This window comes from Podarcis tiliguerta (genome assembly GCF_965153285.1).
Source record: "Podarcis tiliguerta genome assembly, chromosome: 2".
NCBI classification, from domain to species: Eukaryota; Metazoa; Chordata; class Lepidosauria; order Squamata; family Lacertidae; genus Podarcis; species Podarcis tiliguerta.
This window is the reverse complement of record NC_139535.1, coordinates 7,453,577-7,478,014: the sequence shown is the minus strand read 5'-3', so window position 1 is coordinate 7,478,014 and position 24,438 is coordinate 7,453,577. Positions and strand designations below refer to the sequence as shown.

The following is a 24,438-nucleotide window of genomic DNA, read 5'->3' as shown; positions in this document are numbered from 1 at the left end:
AACCCTGGTTGGGCGTCTCCCTTGTGTGATGCTTTCGATGCCTCTTGAAGTCTGATTTACGGGTGAAGCTCTTTCCACATTGTTCACACTTGTACAGTTTCTCCCCTGTATGGCAAGACCTTGTATGTCTGGAAAGACCTGCGCTCTCTCTGAAGCTTTTTGTACACACCGGCCATTTGTAGGGTTTCTCTGTTGTGTGACTTCTTTGATGTCTAAGGAGATTTGCCTCCTGACTGAAGGCTTTTCTACACTCTGAGCATTGAAAAGGTTTCTGTGCTGTGTGGGTTCTTTGATGAGTAATAAAAAGTCTCCTTGAACGGAAACATTGACTGCACTTGGAACATACATAGACTTTGTTCCATCTGTGTATGATTCTCTTATGTCTAGTAAGGACTGACCTGCTGCTGAAACATTTTCTACACCCTGAGCATTTATAAGGTTTCCCTGCTTTGTGTGCTATTCTTTTATGTTTGGTAAGGTATAACCACTTACTATAGCTTTTCCCGCAAGCTGAACATTTATAGTTTTTCATGCGAATCATTTGTTGACTAGGAAGATTTGAGCTCTTACTAAAGCTTTTTCTACCCAGTGATGACTTAAAAGATGTCTTCCTCCTGTGAAGCTTTAAATGTTTAGCAAGGTTTGACTTCTGACTGAAGCACTTACCGCACACTGAGCATTTATGGGGTCTTTCCCTTTTGTGAATCCTCTGATGTCTAGTAAGGTTTGACATCTTAGCAAAACATTTATTACAGACTGAACATTCGAAAGGTTTCTCCCCTGTGTGAGTTATTTGATGTTCTTTAAGGTTTGAGCTGTCAGTGAAGCTTTTTTCGCACTCTGAACATTTGAAAGGTTTTTCCCCTGTGTGAATTCTTTGATGTCTAGTAAGGCTTGAGCTTTTCATGAAGCTTTTATCGCACTTTGAACATTTGTAAGGCTTCTCCCATGTGTGAGTTCTTTTATGTACTGTAAGGTTTGAGCTGTCAGTGAAGCTTCTCTTGCACACTGAGCATTTGAAAGGCTTCTCCCCTGTGTGAGTTCTTTGATGTTTAGTAAGGCTTGAGTTGACAGTGAAACTTTTATCGCACTCCAAACATTTGAAAGGCTTCTCCCCTGTGTGGGTTCTTTTATGTAGTGTAAGGTTCCATTTCTTGCGGAAGCTCTTTCCACAGTCTGCACATTTATGTGATTTCTGTCCTGTGTGAATCTTCTGATGGGCAGCAAACTGCTTCTGATACCTGAAGCTCTTTCCATAGTGCTTCACCTCTGTAGGGCATGTGGGGCTGTTTCCATTGTTTCTGCTCCCACTACTTATTTCTCCAGATTCTGCCGTTTGAATTGTTTTCTCCTTTGTGGATGTTCTCAAAGCATCTCTGTTTTCTGGTTGTTCTCCTTGCTCAGTGAGGAAGCCACATTGAGGAATGATGGATTCGGCTGTCTTCCGTTTTCTGTGGCTTCTCTTTTCCCTCCTTGGTGCATCGTGACTCAGGAGGTTCTGCTCCACCATCTCATCCTGTGCTTTTTTCAAATATTTCCTTTTGTTCTGTCTCCACTGCACAACACCTGCTGGATAAGGGAGAAGGAAAACATGGATGTCAGAGAGAGAGATGGAAACTGAGACATTCTATGTAATATGTTTTGTCTTTTTGATACACTTTTGGGCCATTGCTGTCTAAGCAGGCAGTAAGTTGCCATCATGGGTGACCTTTCTTTCCACTCTGCTCAAGATCCTGAGTCTGGTTTTCCGTTGCGTCAGATTCACCAGCAAGTTTCTACCTGTAGAGATTCTACTCTCGAGAGCAAATATTTTCTCAGTCTGCAGGTGGAAGCTTACATTGGCTTTAGGAAGCATAGCTATATTGTTTGTCCCTCATGAGGTTAGATCAAGATTTCTAATTCTTGATGCATTGAAACTTTTCTAATGCTCAAGAGCAGACAATAAAGTAATAGTAGCAGACTACGAGCATAGGGAAAGTACAGTGGTGCCCCGCAAGACGAATGCTTCGCAAGATAGAAAACCCGCTAGAAGAAAGGGTTTTCCGTTTTGGAGGTGCTTCGCAAAACGAATTTGCTATGGGCTTGCTTCGCAAGACGAAAATGTCTTGCGATTCCTGTGGTTTTTTCCCCGCTCCCACCCCCTTTTTCTAAGGCACTAAGCTGCTAATAGCCTTTTAGCAGCTAATCCGCTAATCCCTTAAGACTTTAATAGCCGCTAATAGCCGCTAAACCTCTAATAGCGCTAATCCGCTAATCCGCTAATGGGCTTGCGTCGCAAGACGAAAAAACCGCTAGACAAAGAGACTCACAGAACGGATTCTTTTTGTCTTGCGAGGCACCACTGTAGTTGTGAACAAACAAAAAAAAACAAAAATTACAAAGCGATATTGAAAAATTTCTGCACAAGGCGCATGCACGCACACACACATGCACACACACACACCTCTCTCAAGAGCAGTACAGTTTCAACAGCAAACAGAACCTACATAGAGTGGGTTCTATGACAGTCCATTACTTTTAGTGGGTCTACTGTAAGTTGGTGTAGCATGGGATGACATCAAACTAGCCTTGTGTGCTTGTCATAAGACCTGGAGCTCAGAAGGAATTCTACCTGGGGCTTCCCTCCCCAATATGCATTGCCTGGGAGTCCCATTACTTACCAGCATCCATATCTCTCTGAGCTGTGGCTTCACTGGGGGCTGTTCCTTGATAAATGGGCTTCTGACTAACCATTTCCTCATAGGAGGAGTCTTGTTCCTTGGTGGCATCAACAGCGGGCTGGAAGGTGGATTCCTTGGGGCCTTTCCAATCTCCTCCACCATCAACAGGCTTAAACACATCCTCCCCTGGGTGTGTTTCCTCAGGATACCCAATTCTGATATGGACTGTGTGCTTTTGTAGGACACCTTGGTCATACACAATGCAGATGTCTTGTCCTTTAGCAGCATCACCAACAGTCTGGGCTGGAGGTTCACGGGGGACTCTGGAGTCTAGTTTGCTGTGAACGGGACCCTCCACTGAGAGCGTTTCCTGCAAACACGCCTTTCTTATACAGTTGTTGGGGTTCTGCCAGATGTTTTCCTCACCCACAATGCACACATCCTTCTCCTTAGCAGCACCAGGAATTGTCTGCACTGGGATATCCCAGGGGGATCTGCAACTTCCTCCATGAGAAAGGGGTACATCCTCCTCCTCAACTGGGTGGGATTTCTGCTGACCCCCCGTTCTCTTGTGGATGATGGGCTTTGGCCTGATGGGTTCCCCATAGACAATGCACAGGTCTGGCTCCTTGCAAGTATCGGGCATCATCATCCTGGCTATGGTCCAGCTGGGCTCCTTGCAAGCTTCTTCGTATGCACGGGCGTCTTCTGCTTCATTTACTGGCTGCCGCTTTCTCTTTGCCTGTTTGAGAAAGAAGATTCTTTGAAATAAGGCATCTTGAGAAACAGCAGATGCAGAGAATTAGAAACACAAGAAGTATCCTGTTCAGCTCAGCCTTCAAAGTATACATTGTGTGCCCCATATTCACACTAGACACTCTCCATCTTACTGTTTTAGGAAAATAGCTCAGAAATGAATGTTTTCCTTCATGATCCTCATATACACAAGAGAATAGTAACTTTGGCCACTTAGCTCAGTATTGTCTACACTGACTGGAAGCAGCTCTCCAGGGTTTCATACAGGAAGCCTCTCCCAAGTCCTACATGGAGATACTGGGGATTGAACTTGCCACCTTCTGCAATTGAAGGCAGGCACCATTGAGCTGCATTCCTTCCCCCTAAGACTCTTTTGATCTTTGCTCTAGGAAATGTAGCAACCTCCACCTGCAGAAGCCCTAATGCACATCCTGTCCCTCTTTTCCTTTCTGTTGTGGACTCTGGGTTGCACGTCTGCCTTAAACAAGCTCCCCCTTAGTGAAAAATGAAACAGAAAGAATTACAGGGATAAAGTGTGGCGGAAAAGAATATAAGGTTAAAGCCTTCGCCGACCATATAGTCTTGACAGTTCAGGAACCTTTAACAATGGAAGCATTAAAAGTAATTGAAGAATTTGGAATGTTGGCAGGATTGAAAATTCATAAGGGTAAAACAAAAACGATGGTGAAAAACATGAACATGGAACAAACGGATCACTGCAAAGTAAAACGGAAATAACAGTGGTAAAGAAAAGAAAATATTTGGGGGTCTGGCTCTCCCTGAAAAACACAAACCTATTCAAGGACAATTATAAAACAACATGGAAAGAAAGAAAGACAAATTTGGAAATATGGGACAGATTGAAAGTGTCCTTCGGGGGAAGGATAGCAGCTGTCAAGATGAGTGTCTTACCTAAGATGCTTTTTTTTATTCCAAACTGTGCCTATTGTTGGCGGATTAGGTCAATTCAATGAGTGGCAAAAAATGATTTCTAGGTTTGTATGGCAAGGGAAGAAACCTAGAATAAAGTTTAAACTTCTGACGGATAAAAAGGAAAGAGGAGGCTTCTCGTTACCGGATCTTAAACTATATTATGAAGCCGCTTCTATAACATGGTTAAAAGAATGGCTTAGTTTTAAGAACACAGACATATTAGATCTAGAGGGGTTTGGAAATAGATACGGGTGGCACGCGTACCTTTGGTATGACAAGGATGGAGTACACCGAGACTTTCTAGATCATATTATAAAAAGATCATTGTATGAAGTTGGGAAGAGATATAAAGAGTGGTTTGAAAGGAAAACACCATGGTGGCTTTTACCCAGAGAAGCCTTCTCAATGAAAAAATTAAATATGAAAGGAGAATGGCTAATGTACAGAGACATGTTGATAAAAGAAAATAATGTAATAAAGATCAGGCCTTACGAGGAACTAAAAGATAAATTATCAAGCTGGATGGAGTATCATCAAATGAATGACATTTTCTCAAAAGATAAAAAAGCAAGAGGTTTCGAACAAACCAAATCAATATTAGAAACTGCAGTATTACAAAACACAAAAATGTTGTCAAAGGTCTGTGAGTTTTTATTAGAATGGTACACAAAAGACAAAGAAATCAAGAGCATTGTGATTAAATGGGCAATGGATGTTGGCCATAACATTGAATATGAGAAATGTATAAAACTATGGAACTGGGCTAAAATTCACAGCATGTACTTTGTTAAAAGAAAATCTGTTAAAAATGATGTACAGATGGTACCTCACTCTAATTGGAGTGTTAGAGTGACTCTGTTAAGGGTGTACAAACAGGAAAGAATTGCTGCAAATGTGGGGTGAAAGAAGGTAATTTCTTTCCCATGCGGTGGTCATGTGATAAGATAAAAACGTACTGGGAAAATATATACAATGAGCTAAAGAAGATCTTTAGATATATGTTTTTGAAAAAGCCAGACGCATTCTTGTTAGGAATAGTAGGAGAAGATCTGGTTAAGAATGACCAGAAACTGTTTTTATATGCAACAAAAGCGGCGAAGTTACTGTTAGTGTAGGTTTGGAAACAGCAGCAATTACCAACAGTTGAAGCATGGAGACAGAAGGTAATGGAATATGCAGAAATAGCCAAACTAACAGGGAAAATTCAACAACAGGGTGAGGAAACATTTAAAAAAGAATTGGAAAAAATTATATTGTACAAAGGAAAGAAAAGATGAAATAGTAAAACTAGTAGAATTGGAAACAAACCTAATAACGGGAAAGATTAAGAAAAGTGATGGATAATGAAAATAAGAAGCAGCAAAATGTATAAGGAAGCTAATATAACTAACAGTAGTGGTAAATTACAGACAACAGAATTGTATAAACCCCTGAGGACTTATTTGTTTATGGATACACTATGCTCAAATATGGAAAATGATAATATATAAAATGGAAGAAAATAATGCGATAAAATTATATGTGATATAAAAAAACCTTAAGAAAGAAGGAGGTAAGTCAGCTTTGAAGAGCAAGTATAAATGTAAAATGTAATACAATATGTATATGTGTATGTGGAGTATCTAATTGAAAAACTAATAAAAACACAAAAGGCAAGAGGCTGCCTTCCGGACCCCACCCCATCTCTACCTCCCAGGGGCAGAAATCTCTCTCTTGCACCCTTCCTTGCTACCCACATTCCTCCTCCTGCACAGTGAGAAATCCTATGTTTTCTCTTTCTTTTCTTCCAAAGGGCTGTCATCCTTTGACTCACCCAGGTCCCCTTAGGCTTAAGGAAGGTCTACACTCGCGGCCCAGAGCAGCAGCCCCTTGTGATATCAAGTCTGCATTTCAAATGCCACAAAGGAGATGAAAGAGGGGAAAAACAGGGACCCCCAGTTCAGAAATTTTTACCCAATCTCAGCATGTCTTATTCTGAGTTCTTGGTAGGCTCCAGCTCACCCCTTCAGATAGGCAGTGGTGAATTCACAGACTTTCCTTCTTCATCTCAAGCCCCTTCACTGTCCCACTTGGGTGTTTGCTCAGATAAATGGGGCCAGGTGTTGATCGTTTATGTGGGAAGTGCAATGGCTGCTGGGAACTGGAGTTCACAGAAAAACATAGTGTGGCAGGGCAGAAGCGTGATCTGAAAAGAGAAATTAAACAGGAGAGAGAGAAATGATGATGATGATGATGATGATGATGATAATAATAATAATTTATTATTTATACCTCGCCCATCCGGCTGGGCTTCCCCAGCCACTCTGGGCGGCTTCCCAAAAAATATTAAAATACTATAAAACATCAAACATTAAAAGCTTCCCTAAAGAGGGCTGCCTTCAGATGTCTTCTAAAAGTCTGGTAGTTGTTCTCTTTGACATCTGGTGGGAGGCCACTACCGAGAAGGCCCTCTGCCTGGTTCCCTGTAACTTTGCTTCTTGCAGGGAGGGAACTGCCAGAAGGCCCTTGGTGCTGGACCTCAGTGTCCGGGCAGAACGATGGGGGTGGAGACACTCCTTCAGATATAAGACATAAATGCCCTCTTTTCCCTTCTTGCACTTGATTTATAGCTTTCTCCTTTTGTTTTTAAATTGTGGCTTGGTTTCACATATTGTCAACATAATAACATCAACATTTGTAGCTTTCTTCAAAAAGGACTCCTCCTCCGTGTGCCTCCGACACGAGAGGCCGGGAGCCTGGCAACCTGAGAACAGGCCTTTCCTGAGGTGCCTCCTCACTCCTGGAACGCTCTTCCCAGGGAAGTTCTCCTGGTGCCTTCCTTCCTTCCTTATTTTTAGGCACCAGCCTTTCAGCCAATGAGTGAATGCAGAGCTGTGAGTGATTTGTGAGTGGTTTAGATACCAGGCAATAGGAATCCCCTGAGTCCTCAAAAGCTGCTTTCCCTTCCTTTGAGTGTACTTATTCTGATTCTTGTGCCTTTAACAATTGTGTAGCAGGCAGAATTTCAACAGGTTAAGCTATTTCTCAAAGGGAAATAGAACTATGGGGAAGCTTTCGCATTCTGTCTGTCACAATTTCAGTTACAGGTGCGGCCACTGATTTATGGTTGATAAAGTCTTCATATATACAGAGGACCAAGTCTTGCTGAATAAAATCCAGCTTGACTTCTGCAATTCACCAATCTTTTAGGGTTCTTTGAGCAGCTAGGGCAAAGTGGTTTAACCATCCGTTCCTCTCCCCCAGTAATGCTGGAAGCTGTGACATCGTGAGGAGAATAGCAGGTCTCCCTTAACCCATCTCAGCACCTTTAACAACCTTTAGCTCCCAGAATTCCTTGGGGGAAGCCATGACTGTTTAAAGCGGTATCCCATTGCTTTTACTGCATGGTGTGAATGGGGGCTGTGTGTGTGCTGGAAACTGCAATCTAAATTGGAAAGCTGCATCCATTTTTGTCCTGAGGAGCCAGTGAAAACAGAAGAGCACAAAGCATAATATTTACACAACTTTATTATTCAGGATTGGTAGTCTCAAAACAAATCTAAAAAGTAGAAGCAGCTACTGTGCCTATTTTACATTTCCAACGGGGAAGCCTCTGAAACTTCCCTTGCTTCCTTGGGTCAGTCCTTCTCTTTGGTTTCAAGAGCCTAAATTATCCCCAACATGGTTAATTCAGACGGATGAACAGAAGAGCCCTCACATATATTGGGGTGCCAAGAGAAATTCCCAATGTCAAGAGAGAAAGGTGCTGGTTGACTTTGCTCTGGCCAAGGAAAGAGCTGAGTTTTCTCTAGGTTCACCGAAAAGCAATTTTCATAGCATAACTGATTACAATAAAGTAACTTTATTATATATATATATATATATACCACTATCACATGCAATCTACACAAACAGTGGACACAAAACCTGAGGCAATGTGTTTTAGTCACTTAAAAGACTCAAGAACCCACCCAAAGCATGGATTATGTGTGTGTATTGGGAGATTCAGGGGGACGTGGTCTCTGTGTGGCTCCTGCGATGCCCAAGAGATGGACTCTGAGACTGAGGTCACATTTGCACCACCCCTTTAAAGCTCCTTTGTAGCTATTATATGGCTTTTTCAAAAGAATTCTGGAAACAGTAGTTTGAACCTCATAGGTCTAAATTCCAGACACCTTTACGAACACCATTAAATTCCCAGTATTCTTTAGGGGGAAGCTTTAAATATATTGTGTGGATGTGACTTTCTTAGGATAGTTGAGGAAGTTACATGGTTTCCATCCGTTGTGCGCTCTCACCTTCGTGAGGTCTCGATTCATCATCTAAACGCTCACTGAGATTTGAATCCTGATTGGGTGTCTCCCTTGTGTGGTGCTTTTGATGCCTCTTGAAGTCTGATTTATAGGTGAAGCTCTTTCCACATTGTTCACACTTGTACAGTTTCTCTCCTGTGTGGGTTCTTTCATGTACTTTAAGGTTCGAGATTTGTGCGAAATGTTTTCCACACACAGAACATTTGTAGGGCTTCTCCCCTGTGTGGGTTCTTTTATGTACTGTAAGGTTTGAGCTGTCAGTGAAGCTTTTCTCACACGCCGAACATTTGTAAGGCTTCTCCCCTGTGTGAGTTCTTTTATGGTTAGTAAGGTTTGAGCTCACATTGAAGCTTTTATCGCACACCGAACATTTGTAAGGCTTCTCCCTTGTGTGAGTTCTTTTATGTTTAGTAAAGTTTGAGCTGTCAGTGAAGCTTTTCTCACACTTTGAACATTTGAAAGGCTTCTCCCCTGTGTGGGTTCTTTTATGTACTTTAAGGTTCCATTTCTTGCAGAAGCTCTTTCCACAGTCTGCACATTTATGTGATTTCTGTCCTGTATGAATCTGTTGATGGGCAGCAAACTGCTTCTGATTCCTGAAGCTCCTTCTGCACTCCAAACAAGTAAATCGCTTCACCTCTGTAGGGCATGTGGGGCTGTTTCCATTGTTTCTGCTCTCACTGCTTATTCCTCCAGATTCTGCCGTTTGAATTGTTTTCTCCTTTGTGAATGTTCTCAAAGCACCTCTGTTTTCTGCTTGTTCTCCTTGCTCAGTGAAGAAGCCACTTTGAGGAATGATGGATTTGTCTGTTTTCCATTTTGTGTGGCTTCTCTTTTCCCTCTTTGGTGCATTGTGACTCAGGAGGTTCTGCTCCATCTGTGCTTTTTTCAAAGATTTCCTTTTGTTCTGTCTCCACTGCACAACACCTGCTGGATAAGAGAGAAAGAAAACATGGATGTCAGAGAGAGAGATGGAAGCTGACACATTCAATGTAATATGTTTTGTCTTTTTGATACATTTTTGGGCCATTGTTGTCTAAGCGAGCAATGAGTTGCCATCATGGGTGACCTTTCTTTCCACTCTGCTCAAGATCCTGAGTCTGGTTTTGCCGTTGCGTCAGATTCACCAGCAAGTTTCTACCTGTAGAGATTCTACTCTCGAGAGCAAATATTTTCTCAGTCTGCAGGTGGAAGCTTACATTGGCTTTAGGAAGCATAGCTATATTGTTTGTCCCTCAGGAGGTTAGATCAAGATTTCTAATTCTTGATGCATTGAAACTTTTCTAATGCTCAAGAGCAGACAATAAAGCAAAAGTAACAGACTACGAGCATAGGGAAAGTAGTTGTGAAGAAATAACAAAAAATCAAAAAGTACCCAGCTAAATTGAAAAAATTCTCTACAAGCTGCATGTGCGTGTGCGTGCGCACACGCACACACACACACACACACACACACACACACACACACACACAATTCAAGAGTAGTACAGTTTCCTCAGCAAACAGAACCTACATAGAGTGGGTTCTAGGTCCATTACTTTTAGTGGGTCTATTGTAAGTTGGTGTAGCATGGGATGACCTCAAAAATAGCCCTGTGTGCTTGTCATTAAGACCTGGAAGCTCAAAAGGAATTCTTTCTGGGGCTTCCCTCTCCAATATGCATTTCCCCGGGAGTCCCATTACTCACAATTATCCATATCTCTCTGAGCTGTGGCTTCACTGGGGGCTGTTCCTTGAAAAATGGGGATCTGTCTAACCATTTCCTTATGCACAGTGCAGGAGTCTTGTTCCTTGGTGGCATCAGCAGCGGGCTGGAAGGTGGATTCCTTGGGGCCTTTCCAATCTCCTCCGCCAGCAATAGGCTTAACTATATCCTCCCCTGGGTGTGTTTCCTCAGGAAACCCAATTCTGATATGGACTGTGTGCTTTTGTAGGACACCTTGGTCATACACAATGCAGATGTCTTGTCCCTTGGCAGCATCAGCAACAGTCTGGGCTGGAGGTTCACTGGGGACACTGGAATCTAGTTTGCTGTGAATGGTACCCTCCACTGAGAGCGTTTCCTGCAAACACACTTTTCTCTCACAGATGTTGTGGTTCTGCCAGATGTTTTCCTCACCTACAATGCACACATCCTGCTCCTTAGCAGTGCCAGGAATTGTCTGCACCATGATTTCCCAGGGGTATCTGCAACTTCCTCCATGAAGAAGGGGTTCCTCCTCCTCCTCCTCAACTGGGTGGGATTTTTGCTGACCCCCCGTTCTCTTGTGGATGATGGGCTTTGGCCTGATGGGTTCCCCATAGACAATGCACAGGTCTGGCTCCTTGCAAGTATCAGGCATCGTCATCCTGGCTGTAGCATCAACAACATTCCGGGCTGGCGTTTTACTTGGGACAATGGAGTCTCCTTTGCTGTAAACTGGACCCTCCCCTGAGCTGATTTTCTGCAAGCACGTCTTTCTCACGCAGGTGTTGGAGTACTGCCAGATGTTTTCCTCACCCACAATGCACACATCCTGCTCCTTAGCAGCACCAGGAATTGTCTGTACTATGATTTCCCAGGATGCTCTGCAACTTCCTCCAGGAAAAAGGGATACATCCTCCTCCTCAACTGGGTGGGCTTTCTTCTGACCCCCCCTTCTCTTGTGGATGATGGGCTTTTGCTTGATGGGTTCCCCATAGACAATGCACAGGTCAGGCTTCTTGCAAGTATCAAACATCATCATCCTGGCTATGGTCCAACTGGGCTCCTTGCAAGCTTCTTCGTATGCACGGGCGTCTTCTGCTTCATCTACTGGCTGCCGCTTTCCCTTTGCCTGTTTGAGAAAGTAGATTATTTGAAATAAGGCATCTTGAGAAACAGGAGATGCAGAGAATTAGAAACACAAGAAGTATCCTGTTCAGCTCAGCCTTCAGGGGATATATTGTGTGCCCCATATTCACACTAGACACTCTCCATCTTACTCTTTTCGGAAAATAGCTCAGAAATGAATGTTTTCCTTCATGATCCTCATATACACAAGAGAATAGTAACTTTGGCCACTTAGCTCAGTATTGTCTACACTGACTGGAAGCAGCTCTCCAGGGTTTCATACAGGAAGCCTCTCCCAAGTCCTACATGGAGATACTGGGGATTGAACTTGCCACCTTCTGCAATTGAAGGCAGGCACCATTCAGCTGCATTCCTTCCCCCTAAGACTCTTCTGCTCTTTGCTCCAGGAAATGTTGCAACCTCCACCTGCAGAAGCCCTAATACACATCCTGTTGCTCTTTTCCTTTCCGTTGTGGACTCTGGGTTGCAGGTCTGCCTTAAACAAGCCCCCCCACCCATGGACTTCTGGTTTCCTGGGCGTAGGAAATGGCTGCTTTCCCCATCACATCAGACCCTACCGTGAAGGTTATTAGGGATGATATAGGGCTAATTATCTCTGCTGACACCCCAGCGTAAGGGGGGACTGGCCATGACCCGCAGATCGTCTGCTTTCTGCCGCTCACTTCAGAATGTGGGGCAGGGCCGCTGGGTGTGCCCTGCTCGAACTGGGAACTCTCCAGAGCCAGTCGGCATCAGCCAGGAGATCCCTGTTTTTAAAAATTATTGAATTCGGACTAAGAAACAGGTGTGTTCTGGAAAGAAAGAGATGGAAAAGATCTGCTAAACCAACCAATCACTGGATGCCAAGGTTTGGACTTGTAAAGGACTCTCATCTTTGTGCTTTGATTTATGAGGTGAGCGGCAGCCGTTTTTGTACATTCTTTATATTTGCTATATCATGATATGGCGAACCGCGCCAATAAATAATCAAATATCTAAAGGAATTGCAGGAGGACGTGTAAAAATTAGTTGGATACATGGCTGCCCGGTTTCTGGCGGAAAGCCCCAATTAGAACTGGCAAAACAAGATCAGAAATGAAAGCAGCTCAGGCTGAGGTGGAAAAAAATGGCCACGGCTGTTGCACAGGAAGAAGAACAACAAAACCGGCCTCCCCTACCGGGGGGGGGGGGGTGGGCAAGGGGCTGGAGATATTTGATGGAAAAAAGGGAAGAGAAGAGAATTGTAACTTTGGCCACTTAGCTCCATACTGTCTACACTGACTGGAAGCTGCTCTCCAGGGTTTCATACAGGAAGCCTCTCCGAAGCCCTACATGGAGATACTGGGGATTGAACCTGCAACTATCTGCAAGGAAAAGCAGGTACTCTCCCACTGAACTGCATTCCTTCCCCCTAAGACCTTGTTGATCTTTGTTCTACGAAATGCAGCATTTTTGCTCCTGAAATGTGGCATCCTCTATCTGCAGAAGCCCTTATACACACCCTGTCCCTCTTTTCCCTTCTGATATTACTCTGAGTTGCAGCTCCCCAAGGACTCTCCCTTAAGCAATCATGCTCCTACATGGACACTGCCCCTTAGTGAAATAGTTAATTAATGCAAAAGCCAAGACCCCACCCCTGTTTACCCATCCACAGGAAGAATTCCCTCACTTGCATTTTTCCTTGCTGACCATATTCCTCCCCCCACAAAACTGGGGACCCCCTTGTTGTCACTTTCTCATTCCTCCAGAGGAATGCCAGCCTCCTTTGACTCACCCAGGTCCTCTTAGGAATAAGGCAGGTCTACATTTGAGGCCCAGAGCAGCAGCCCCTTGTGAGATCAAGTCTGCATTTCAAATGCCACAAAGGAGAAGAAAGAGGGGGAAAATAGGGACCCCCAGTTCAGAGGTTTCTACCCAATCTCAGCATATCTTATCATGAGTTCTTGGTAGGCTCCAGCTCACCCGTTCTGTAGACATTGGTGAATTCAGAGACTTTCCTTCTTCATCTCAAGCCCCTTCACTGACCCACTTGGGTGTTTGCTCAGATAAATGGATCCAGGTGTTGATCGTTTATGTGGGAAGTGCAAAGGCTGCTGGGAATTGGAGTTCACAGAAAAACAAACTGTGGCAGGGTGGAAGTGTGATCTGAAAAGTGGTTTTCTTAAAAAAATATTTTGACCTTGATAATGTTAGCTTGACCATAAGCTAGTCCAGCATTCTATTTTCTACAGTGGCCAATCGGATAGCTCTAGGAAGACCAGTTACTGGACGTAGAAGACCCAGAATCTGGTGTTCAGAAGTTGAGGGGTACTGAACATGATGGTACTATTGTGCATCAAACCTTTTGTAGCAATGAATTTTATACACTGTAGGGTTGCCATACGTCTGGGAAAACCTGGACATGTCCTCTTTGGGTGCGCAACATGGCCACCTGGGCAGACTTTTTCTTTTTAAAGGAAATGTCTAGGTTTGGGGAGTGTTATTTGGGCTCAGGCAGCTGGAGACAGGCCTGCTGCTCCAATGGTTTTAACTGTTTTACCTTTGTGTGTGTTTGGCTGTTCTCTGTTATTATTGAGGGAGGGGAGATGTGTCTGGAAGGAGAGAAGCTGGGAAGAATAGCAGGGTCCCCCATCACAGTGGTTCAGGGTAGGGGGAGGTGAGGGAGACCGGGTTATGCCCAGATGGCACACCCCCTGCTGGTGTTAACCCTTCAAGCCGTCTTCAAGCCATCAGGCTGAAGCCAGATAGACGGATAGGACCAGTGCCTAAGCCAATACCGCTCTTACCTGTAACCAATAAAGTTGTGGCCAATTTTAGCCCATTAACCTTAATTGTGGTGTCTTGTGTCATTATTTACCACTGGTTGAAGGCAGGAAATCGCCATGCAAAGCCACTTCCAACCTCCAGAGGAGGTGGTGTTGCAGGCTCACGCCCCCAACACACGCGCGGTGGCTGGCTTGCAGCCCCGCGCAAACTGGGGAATCCTTGGGCTGGTTCGTGGTGTGTGGCTTGCCCCATTTAAGGCAAGCGCGGCCCTCTTTCGGATTGCTCAGCTGAACGGTTTCCCACCCACCCGCCCTTCAAGGTTTCCTTCTGACCTTGCTACGGACTTTGGTTGGTCGTCGTTAAGGGGCCTGGTAGGAGTTTTTCCCACTTAGCAAATTGGCACTGGCCATTTGGTTTTTTGCCTACCTCGAAGCAAATCGTCACAACTTCTCTGGTCTTGGCAGTTAGGTATTGGTAGGGGGATTGTTATGTAGAAGAGATGGGGGGAGGAGCGCCATCACCTCCCCCAAATATTGAAGGGTAGTCTGGTAAAGGATTCCGGGGGGCATTGCCTTGTCTGAAGCCTATGGAGGTCAGGGCCTAAAGCATGCCCCGGAGCGGTGACCCCGGTGGAGTTACCTAGTTGATGTGCATCAGCAGGGCTCCCCCTGCTGGTGTTAACCCTTGCCGGTCTTCAAGCCATCAGGCTGAAGCCAGATAGACGGATAGGACCAGTGCCTAAGCCAATACCGCTCTTACCTGTAACCAATAAAGTTGTGGCCAATTTTAGCCCATTAACCTGAATTATGGTGTCTTGTGTTATTTACCACTGGCCGGAGGACACTCAGAGTTTGGGGGTCTTGCAGGCACCCCCAGGGCATTTTCCAACCATCAGCACCAAGGCGACTGGTTGTGGATGTCATAATGACTATGGGGCTGTCCCCACATGTCACCGCCCGAGGCATGTGGCCGGCCACACTCTGGACCTTGTTTTATCAATTGGGCTGTAAGAGGGTGTTGCAAAACTGGGGGCTATTGACAGCAGTCCCATTTAGGGAACCTGAGAACCGGCCTTTCCTGAGGTGCCTCCTTGCTCTTCCCAGGGAAGTTCTCCTGGTGCCTTCCTTCCTTCCTTATTTTTAGGCACCAGCCTTTCAGCCAATGAGTGAATGCAGAGCTGTGAGTGATTTGTGAGTGGTTTAGATACCAGGCAATAAGAATCCCCTGAGTCCTCAAAAGCTGCTTCTTCCTTCCTTTGAGTGTACTTATTCTGATTCTTGGGCCTTTAACAGCTGTGTAGCAGGCAGAATTTCAACAGGTTAAGCTATTTCTCAAAGGGAAATATAACTATGGGGAAGCTTTCGCATTCTGTCTGTCACAATTTCAGTTACAGGTGCGGTCACGGATTTATGGTTGATAAAGTCTTCATATATTCAGAGGACCAAGTCTTGCTGAATAAAATCCAACTTGTCTTCTGCAATTCACCAATCTTTTAGGGTTCTTTGAGCATCTAGGCAAAGTGGTTTAACCATCAGTTCCTCTCCCCCAGTAATGCTGGAAACTGTAGCTCTGTGAGGAGAATAGCAGATCTCCCCTAACCCATCGCAGCACTCTTAACCTTTAGCTCCCAGAATTCCTTGGGGGAAGCCTTGACTGTTTAAAGCGGTATCACATTGCTTTCACTGCATGGGAATAATAAATTTTTATTAATATTATTATTTATAATTACTATGTTGTGAATGTGTGCTGGAAACTGCAACCTAAATTGGAAAGCTGCATCCATTTTTGTTGTGAGGATCCAGAGAAAACAGAAGAGTACAAAATGTAATATTTATACAACTTTATTATTCAGGATTGGTAGTCTCAAAACAAATCTAAAAAGCAGAAGCAGCTACTGTGCCAATTTTACAATTCCAACAGGGAAGCCTGTTGGAATTCTGGAAAAAGTAGTTTGTACTTCATAGACCTACAATTGCCAGCTCCCTTAAGAACTGAAGTTCCCAGGATTCCTTGGGGGGGGGGAGCTTTAAAAGTATTGTGTGGATGCGACCTTCTTAGCATAGTTGAAGTTACACGGTTTAAATCCGCTGTGTGTTCTCACCTACATAAGGTCTCGATTCATCATCTAAACTCTGACTGAGATTTGAACCCTGGTTGGGCGTCTCCCTTGTGTGGTGCTTTTGATGCCTATTGAGGTTTGATTTACGGGTGAAGCTCTTTCCACATATTGAGCATTCATGGGGTCTCTGCCCTTTGTGAGTCCTCTGATGACTAGTAAGGTTTGACGTCTGAGCAAAACATTTATTACAGACTGAACATTTGAAAGGTTTCTCCCCTGTGTGAGTTCTCTTATGTACTGTAAGGTATGAGCTGTGTGCGAAACGTTTCCCACACTGAGAGCATTTGTAGGGCTTCTTCTTTGTGTGAGTTCTTTTATGTGCATTAAGGTATGAGCTGCGTGCGAAACGTTTCCCACACGCAGAACATTTGTAGGGCTTCACCCTTGTGTGAGTTATTTGATGTGCATTAAGGTTTGATCTCACATTAAAGCTTTTCTTGCACACTGTACATTTGAAAGGCTTCTCCCCTGTGTGGATTCTTTTATGTACTTTAAGGTTCCATTTCTTGCGGAAGCTCTTTCCACAGTTTGCACATTTATGTGATTTCTGTCCTGTGTGAATCTTCTGATGGGCAGCAAAGTGCTTCTGATTCCTGAAGCTCTTTCCATACTGCTTCACCTCTGTAGGGCATGTGGGGCTGTTTCCATTGTTTCTGCTCCCACTGCTTATTTCTCCAGATTCTGCCATTTGATTTGTTTTCTCCTTTGTGGATGTTCTCAAAGCATCTCTGTTTTCTGGTTGTTCTCCTTGCTCAGTGAAGAAGCTACTTTGAGGAACGATGGATTTGTCTGTTTTCCGTTTTCTGTGGCTTCTCTTTTCCCTCCTTGGTCCTTTGTGACTCAGGAGGTTCTGCTCCACCATCTCATCCTGTGCTTTTTTCGAAGATTTCCTTCTGTTCTCTCTCCATTGCACGGCACCTGCTGGATAAGAGAGATGGAAAACATGGATGTTATAGAGAGATGGAAACAGAGTGATTCAATCTAATATGTTTCGTATTTTGTTACACTTTTGGGGCCATTGCTGCCAAGGTGGGCAATGAGTTGCCATCATGGGTGACCTTTCTTTCCACTCTGCTCAATATCCTGAGTTTGGTTTTGCCATTGCATCAGATTCACCAGCAAGTTTCTAATCTTTAGAGGAAATATTTTCTCAGTCTGCAGGTGGAAGCTTACATTGGCTTTAGGAAGCATAGCTATATTTTTTGTCCATCATGAGGTTAGATCAAGATTTCTAATTCTTGGTACTTTGAAACTTTTCTAGGTCTCAAGAGCAGACAATACAGCCAAAGTAGCAGACTACGAAGATAGGGAAAGTAGTTGTGAAGAAATAACAAAAAATCAAAAAGTAACCAGCTAAACTGAAAATTTTGTCTACAAGGCTTACTGTATTTTTCGCTCAATAAGACACCTTTTCCCCCTCCTAAAAAGTAAGGGGAAGTGTGTGTGCGTCTTATGGAGCGAATGCAGGTGGGAGGCTCTGCTCAGTGCTCCCCTTAAAGAGCCGTGTGGAGCGTGTGTGTGGCTCTTGGGGGCTTTTCCCCCGAGGAGGAAAAGCGCTGCGATCCCACTGGCTGTCTTGGCTTCTTGCTTAGCTGCGCACAGCCTCTCTTGGGCAGAGGCTGTGCGTGGCTACCCCATAAGCCAGGGCTGCACAGTGATCCCTCTTGCTGTCCTTGCTTCTGGGATTCAGATTCCCCCCCCCCCTTGTTTTCCTCTTCCAAAAACTAGGTGCGTCTTATGGTCTGGTGCGTCGTATAGAGCAAAAAATAAGGGGTTTGTGTGCACACACACACATACTGTATACAACTCAAGAACAGTACAGCTTCCCCAGCCAACAGTCCTGCTGTTTCCCCAGCAAGCAGAACCTAAATAGAGTGGGTTGTATGACAGAGCCAAAGTTTCATCAGTCTCCAGTTGTAAGCTTAGATTGGCTTTAGGGAGCATAGCTATGTTGTTCGTCCTGGTTAGAGCAAGATTTCTGATTCCTGATGCATTGAAACTGTCAGGGAACTGCCATCAGCTCAGAGGTGAGTGGCGGAAGAGCAGTTGTGTTACAGGGAGCCTCTGAAGATCTTGCGAAGCAGTTCTTCCTCTGCGAGGAGGGAAGCCCGGCCTCCAGTGGGGAAGGGGCGCAGGGATCAGAAGATGCTAGGGAGAGCCTCAACATCGAGCCTGAGCAAAGGGGAGGGGAGGCAAGTACCCCTTTGCCAGTGTTCACGTTGTGTAGTAGGTTTGCTCACAGAGAGAGAGGAGAAGGATGGGGGTCACAGGACTGTTATGCTGGGTAAGGTATAAGAACTGCCCACTCCCAGATTCTGCTAGCGACTGAGCAGACATGGACTTGTGACGCTCTGCACTGTAAGATAGGTTGTACAGATAATAAAGCCTGGAAAAGACAGGTTGGAGTCTTGCCTGTTTGCTCTTGAGCAACCACGCCATCACCTGACAGAAACTTTTCTAGTTCTTAAGAGTAGAAAATACAGCAAAATACTATGAGCAACAAATGAAACATCAAAAAGTACATAGTTAAATTGAGAAATTTCTGCACAAGCCTTTGTTAGCAATTTCACTCTTCCGAGGCTGCATTTTGTGATTAGGGGAAATCACACGGTCTGTCGGAGAGGAAGCGTGAGAACCGGATATAGTCCTATCTATATGTATTATGTGATGTGCTTTCACTTTTGCCTGTTCTCTTTCGGAGCTGAATGAGAGAGAGCGTCATGATTCTGTGTCTGTGTAATACAGTGTAAATAAATACATAGTTTAGATCTACAGATGGTTCATTCTTCTTGCTGTGCATTGCCAGAAGATTAGGGTGCATAAATCAAGTTGGTTTATGTCGCTGGAGCGCCCTGGAGAAGAAGGGAATGCCTTTCCAGAGCTATGCTCTCCGGAGGACGCTCGGAGATCCGTGTGTGTGTGTGTGTGTGTGTGTGTGCTGCAGATAGCCCGGAATGCTCTCCCAGCAGCCTTACATATATACAAAACTCAAGATCCTGTATTTATTCCAAATGATTCTGGTAATTAAAGGACCAGGGCAATTTATGGAATGACAAAGCGTACTACCGAGGTTCATCTGGCAAAGGAAAAAACCAAGGATAAAATCTAAACTTTAAATAGATAAAAAAAGAAAGAGGTGGATTCTCAATGCCAGATTTGAAACTCTATTACGAGGCATCCTGCCTGTGTTGGTTGAAAGAGTGGATAACATTGGAAAATACGGATTTATTAAACTTGGAAGGTTATGATAACAGATCTGGGTGGCATTCTTACCTTTGGTATGACAAAGTAAAAGTGTATAAAGGGTTTCTAAATCACGCGATAAGAAAGTCAATTTATGAAGTTTGGGACAAATATAAAAATCTGTTAGAATGGAAAACACCATGGTGGCTATCGTCAATAGGGGCATTGAGTGTTAAAAAATTAAATATGGAGGTAAGGTGGGCCACCTACGGTGAGATATGGATGGAAACCGATAAAGGATTAAAACTTCAATCATATAATCAAATAGAAGAAGTACTTACGGGTTGTAAATGATATATTTAAGGGAGATAAAAGAAATTTAGATTTTGAAAATAAAAAATCTAGATTTCAAACTGAATTGTTGGAGCTCAAAGTTAAATTGCTATCAGAGATGTATGCAGTGGTACCTCGGGTTGCATACGCTTCAGATTACAGACTCCGCTAACCCAGAAAGAGTACCTTGGGTTAAGAACTTTGCTTCAGGATGAGAACAGAAATTGCGGTGCGGTGGTGCAGCGGCAGCAGGAGGCCACATTAGCTAAAGTGGTGCTTCAGGTTAAGAACAGTTTCAGGTTAAAAACGGACCTCCGGAACGAATTAAGTACTTAACCTGAGGTACCACTGTATATAATTTCTTTTTAAAAATTTCTGCACAAGCCACACACACACACAAACACACACACAAACACACACACAGTACTCAAGAGCAGTATTGTTTCCCCAGCAAAGAGTACCTACATAGGGTGGGTGTACTTTTAGTGGGTGTACTCTAAGTTGGTGTAGCATGGGATGATCTCAAACTAGCCTTCTGTTCTTGTCATTAAGGCCTGGAGCTCAGAAGGAATTCAGCCTGGGACCTCCCTCCCCAGTATGCATTACCCAGGAGTCCCATTACTCACCAGTATCCATACCTCTCTGAGCTGTGGCTTCACTGGGGGCTCTTCTTTGAACAATGGGCTTCTGACTTTCCATTTCCTCGTACCCAACGCGGGAGTCTTGTTCCTTGGTAGCATTAAGAACGGCTTGGAAAGTAGATTCATTGGGGCCTTTCCAATCTCCTCCGCCAGCAACAGGCTTAACTATATCCTCCCCTGGGTGTGTTTCCTCAGGATACCCAATTCTGATATGGACTGTGTGCTTTTGTAGGACACCTTGGTCATACACAATGCAGATGTCTTGTCCCTTAGCAGCATCCACAACAGTCTGGGCTGGAGGTTCACTGGGGACATTGGAGTCTAGTTTGCTGTGAACGGGACCCTCCACTGAGTCGGTTTCCTGCAAACACGCTTTTCTCTCACAGATGTTGGGGTTCTGCCAGATGTTTTCCTCACCCACAATGCACACATCCTGCTCCTTAGCAGCGCCAGGAACTGTCACCACCATGATTTCCCAGGCGGATCTGCAACTTCCTCCATGAAGAAGGTGTACATCCTCCTCATCCTCCTCAACTGGGTGGGCTTTCTTCTGACCCTCAGTTCTCTTGTGGACGATGGGCTTTGGCCTGATGGGTTCCCCATAGACAATGCACAGGTCTGGCGTCTTGCAAGCATCAGGCATCGTCATCCTGGCTGTGGCATCAACAACGGTCTGGGCTGGAGTTTTACTTGGGACACTGAAGTCTCCTTTGCTATCGAGTGGACCCTCCACTGAGTGGGTTTCCTGCAAACACACCTTTCTCTCGCAGGTGTTGGGGTTCTGCCAGATGTTTTCCTCACCTACAATGCACACATCCTGCTCCTGAGCAGCACCAGGAATTGTCTGTACTGTGATTTCCCAGGAGGCCCTGCAACTTCCTCCAGGAAAATGGGATACATCCTCCTCCTCCTCCTCGACTGGGTGGGCTGGGTGGGCTTTCTTCTGACCCCCCGTTCTCTTGTGGATGATGGGCTTTTGCCTGATGGGTTCCCCATAGACAATGCACAGGTCTGGCTTCTTGCAAGTATCAAGCATCATCATCCTGGCTGTGGTCCAACTGGGCTCCTTGCAACCTTCTTCTTAGCCACAGGCGTCTTCTGTTTCGTCTACTGGTTGCCGCTTTCCCTTTGCCTGTTTAGGAAAGTAGATTGTTAGAAACAAAGCATCTTGAGAAACAGGAAATACAGAGAATTAGAAGCACAGGAGTATCCCCGTATGCACACTAGACACTCTCCATCTTACTGTTTTAGGAAAACAGTTCAGAAATGAATCTTTTCCTTCATGATCCTCATGTACACAAGAGAATAGTAACTTTGGCCACTTAGCTCAGTACTGTCTACACTGACAGGCAGCAGCTCCCAGGGTTTCATATGGGAAGCCTCTCCCAAGCCCTACATGGAGATACTGGGGATTGAACTTGCCACCTTCTGCAATGCAAGGCAGGCACGCCACCATTGAGCTGTGTTCCTTCCCCCTAAGTCTCCTCTGATCTTTGCTCCAGGAAATATCGCAACCTCCACCCGCAGAAGCCCTAATACACATCCTATCCCTCTTTCCCTTTTTGTTGTGGACTCCAGGCTGCATCTCTATCTTAAGCAAGATCCCCCTTCTTAGTGAAAATTGTAAATAACGCAAAACACAAATGGCAAGAGGATGCCTTCCGGACCCCACCCCATCTTAACCTCCCTGGGGAAGAAATCTCTCTCTTGCACCCTTCCTTGCTACCCACATTCCTCCTCCTGCACAATGAGAAATCCCTTGTTTTCACTTTCTCATTCTTCCAAAGGGCTTTCATCCTTTGATTCACCCAGGTCCCCTTAGGGATGCTGCGGAGGGGAGTGTTGTGTCCGTGTGATCTGAAGTCTGAAGTGAAAGAGACAAAGGAAGATCTCTAATTGTTAATATGGAGAAACCTGTGCTGTCTAAAAGGGACAAAGTGAATAAACGTGAGATTGTAGATAGATGATCTTCTCAGTTATGTTTCTGAAAGTAAAGCTATTTGGAATATAAATAGTCTGGACATTGCACATGATCGACAGACAAGCACGCCAACCTTTCCTTCATGATCCCCCCCCCCATCGTTGATCTTCATTCCTTCCAGCTAAGACTGTTGATATTTGCTCCTGAAATGTAGAATCCTTTACCTGCAGAATCCTATCCCTCTTTTCCCTTCTGTTATTGTCTCTGGGTTGCAGCCCTCTCTGGGTTGAGAGCCAGTGTGGTGTAGTGGTTAAGAGCGGTGGACTCCTAATCTGGGGAACCGGGTTCGCGTCTCCACTCCTCCACATGCAGCTGCTGGGTGACCTTGGGCCAGTCACACTTCTTTGAAGTCTCTCAGCCCCACTCACCCCACAGAGTGTTTGTTGTGGGGGAGGAAGGGAAAGGAGAATGTTAGCCGCTTTGAGACTCCTTAAAGGGAGTGAAAGGCGGGATATCAAATCCAAACTCTTCTTCTTCTTCTTCTTCTTCCCTTAGGCAATCGAGGCCCAGAGAAGCAGCCCCTTGCAGAGGTGTGAGATCAAGTCTGCATTTCAAATTCCACAAAGGTGAAGAAAGAGGGGGGAAACAGGGACCCCCAGTTCAGAATTTTCTGCCCAATCTCAGCACGTCTTATCTTGAGTTCTCGGTAGGGTACTTTGAGTGCTGCATATATACCCTAGATTTCTGACATTCCGCATGTTATTGTTTTATGAAAATAGCTCACAATATAATATTTCCTTCATGATCCTACACAAGAGAATAGGAATGTTGGCCACTTAGTTTAGGACTGTCTGCATGGACTGGATTGAACCTGCAACTATCTGCAAGCCAAAACAGGTACTCTCCCACTGAACTGCATTCTTTCACTCTAAGACCTTGTTGATCTTTGTTCTATGAAATGCAGCATTTTTGCTCCTCAAATGTAGCATCCTCCATCTCCAGAAGCCCTTATACACACCCTGTCCCTCTTCCCTTCTGATATTACTCTGAGTTGCAGCTCCCCAAGGACTCTCCCTTAAGCAATCATGCTCCTACATGGACACTGCCGCTTAGTGAAATATTTAATTAATGCAAAAGCCAAGAGGCTACCCTCTCGACCCCACCCCAGTTTACTCATCCATTGGAAGAATTTCCTCTCTTGCACTCTTCCTTGCTGATCATATTCCTCCTCCCATAAAACTGGGGACCCGCTTGTTGTAACTTTCACATTCCTCCAGCCTCCTTTGACTCACCCAGGTCATCTTAGGACTAAGGCAGGTCTACATTTGAGACCCAGAGCAGCAGCCCCTTGTGAGATCAAGTCTGCATTTCAAATGCCACAAAGGGGAAGAAAGAGGGGAAAAATAGGGACCCCCAGTTCAGAAATTTCTACCCAATCCCAGCATGTCTTATCTTGAGTTCTTGGTAGGCTCCAACTCACCCCTTCAGACAGGCAGTGGTAAATTCACAGACTTTCCCTCTTTATCTGAAGCCCCTTCACTGTCCCACTTGGGTGTTTGCTCAGATAAATGGGGCCAGGTGTTGATCGTTTATGTGGGAAGTGCAAAGGCTGCTGGGAATTGGAGTTCACAGAAAAACAAACTGTTGGAGTGAGGAAGCATGACCTGAAAAGAGAACTCAAACAGCAGAGATAGATAGAGCGAGCAATGGATAGATGATAGATAGATAGATGATAGATAGATAGATGATAGATAGATAGATAGATAGATAGATAGATAGATAGATAGATAGATATAGATGATAGAGATAGATGATTGATTGATAGATAGATAGATAGATAGATATAGATATAGATAGATAGATGATAGATAGATAGATAGATGATAGATAGATAGATAGATAGATAGATAGATAGATGATAGATATCCTCTTTTCCCTGTGCACTTTGATATATTGCTTTCTTGTTTTCTTTTGTTTTGTTTTGAATTTGTTGTTGCCTGGGCTATTGTCCTCCATCTTAGG

At 44.6% G+C, this 24,438-nt stretch overlaps 1 protein-coding gene across 3 annotated transcripts in view; it reads right to left on the bottom strand.

Moving 5' to 3' along the window:
* LOC310670294 (uncharacterized protein) overlaps positions 1–21,664 on the bottom strand; it is a 31,903-nt gene extending 10,239 nt beyond the window's left edge. For 2 of the 3 annotated variants that reach the window (XM_083425424.1, XM_083425423.1), the window contains exons 1-2: positions 20,481–21,664; positions 16,270–17,259 (exon numbers count right to left, since the gene is read on the bottom strand). In XM_083425424.1, the coding sequence (XP_083281550.1) occupies positions 16,298–17,259; positions 20,481–21,537 (2,019 nt within the window). In that variant the 5' untranslated portion in view covers positions 21,538–21,664 and the 3' untranslated portion in view covers positions 16,270–16,297. Of the gene's footprint in view, positions 1–8,200; positions 8,480–16,176; positions 17,260–20,480 lie in introns of those variants that run through there. The other variant, XR_014507556.1, reaches the window with a different exon arrangement.
* Positions 21,665–24,438: the final 2,774 nt, after the last annotated feature.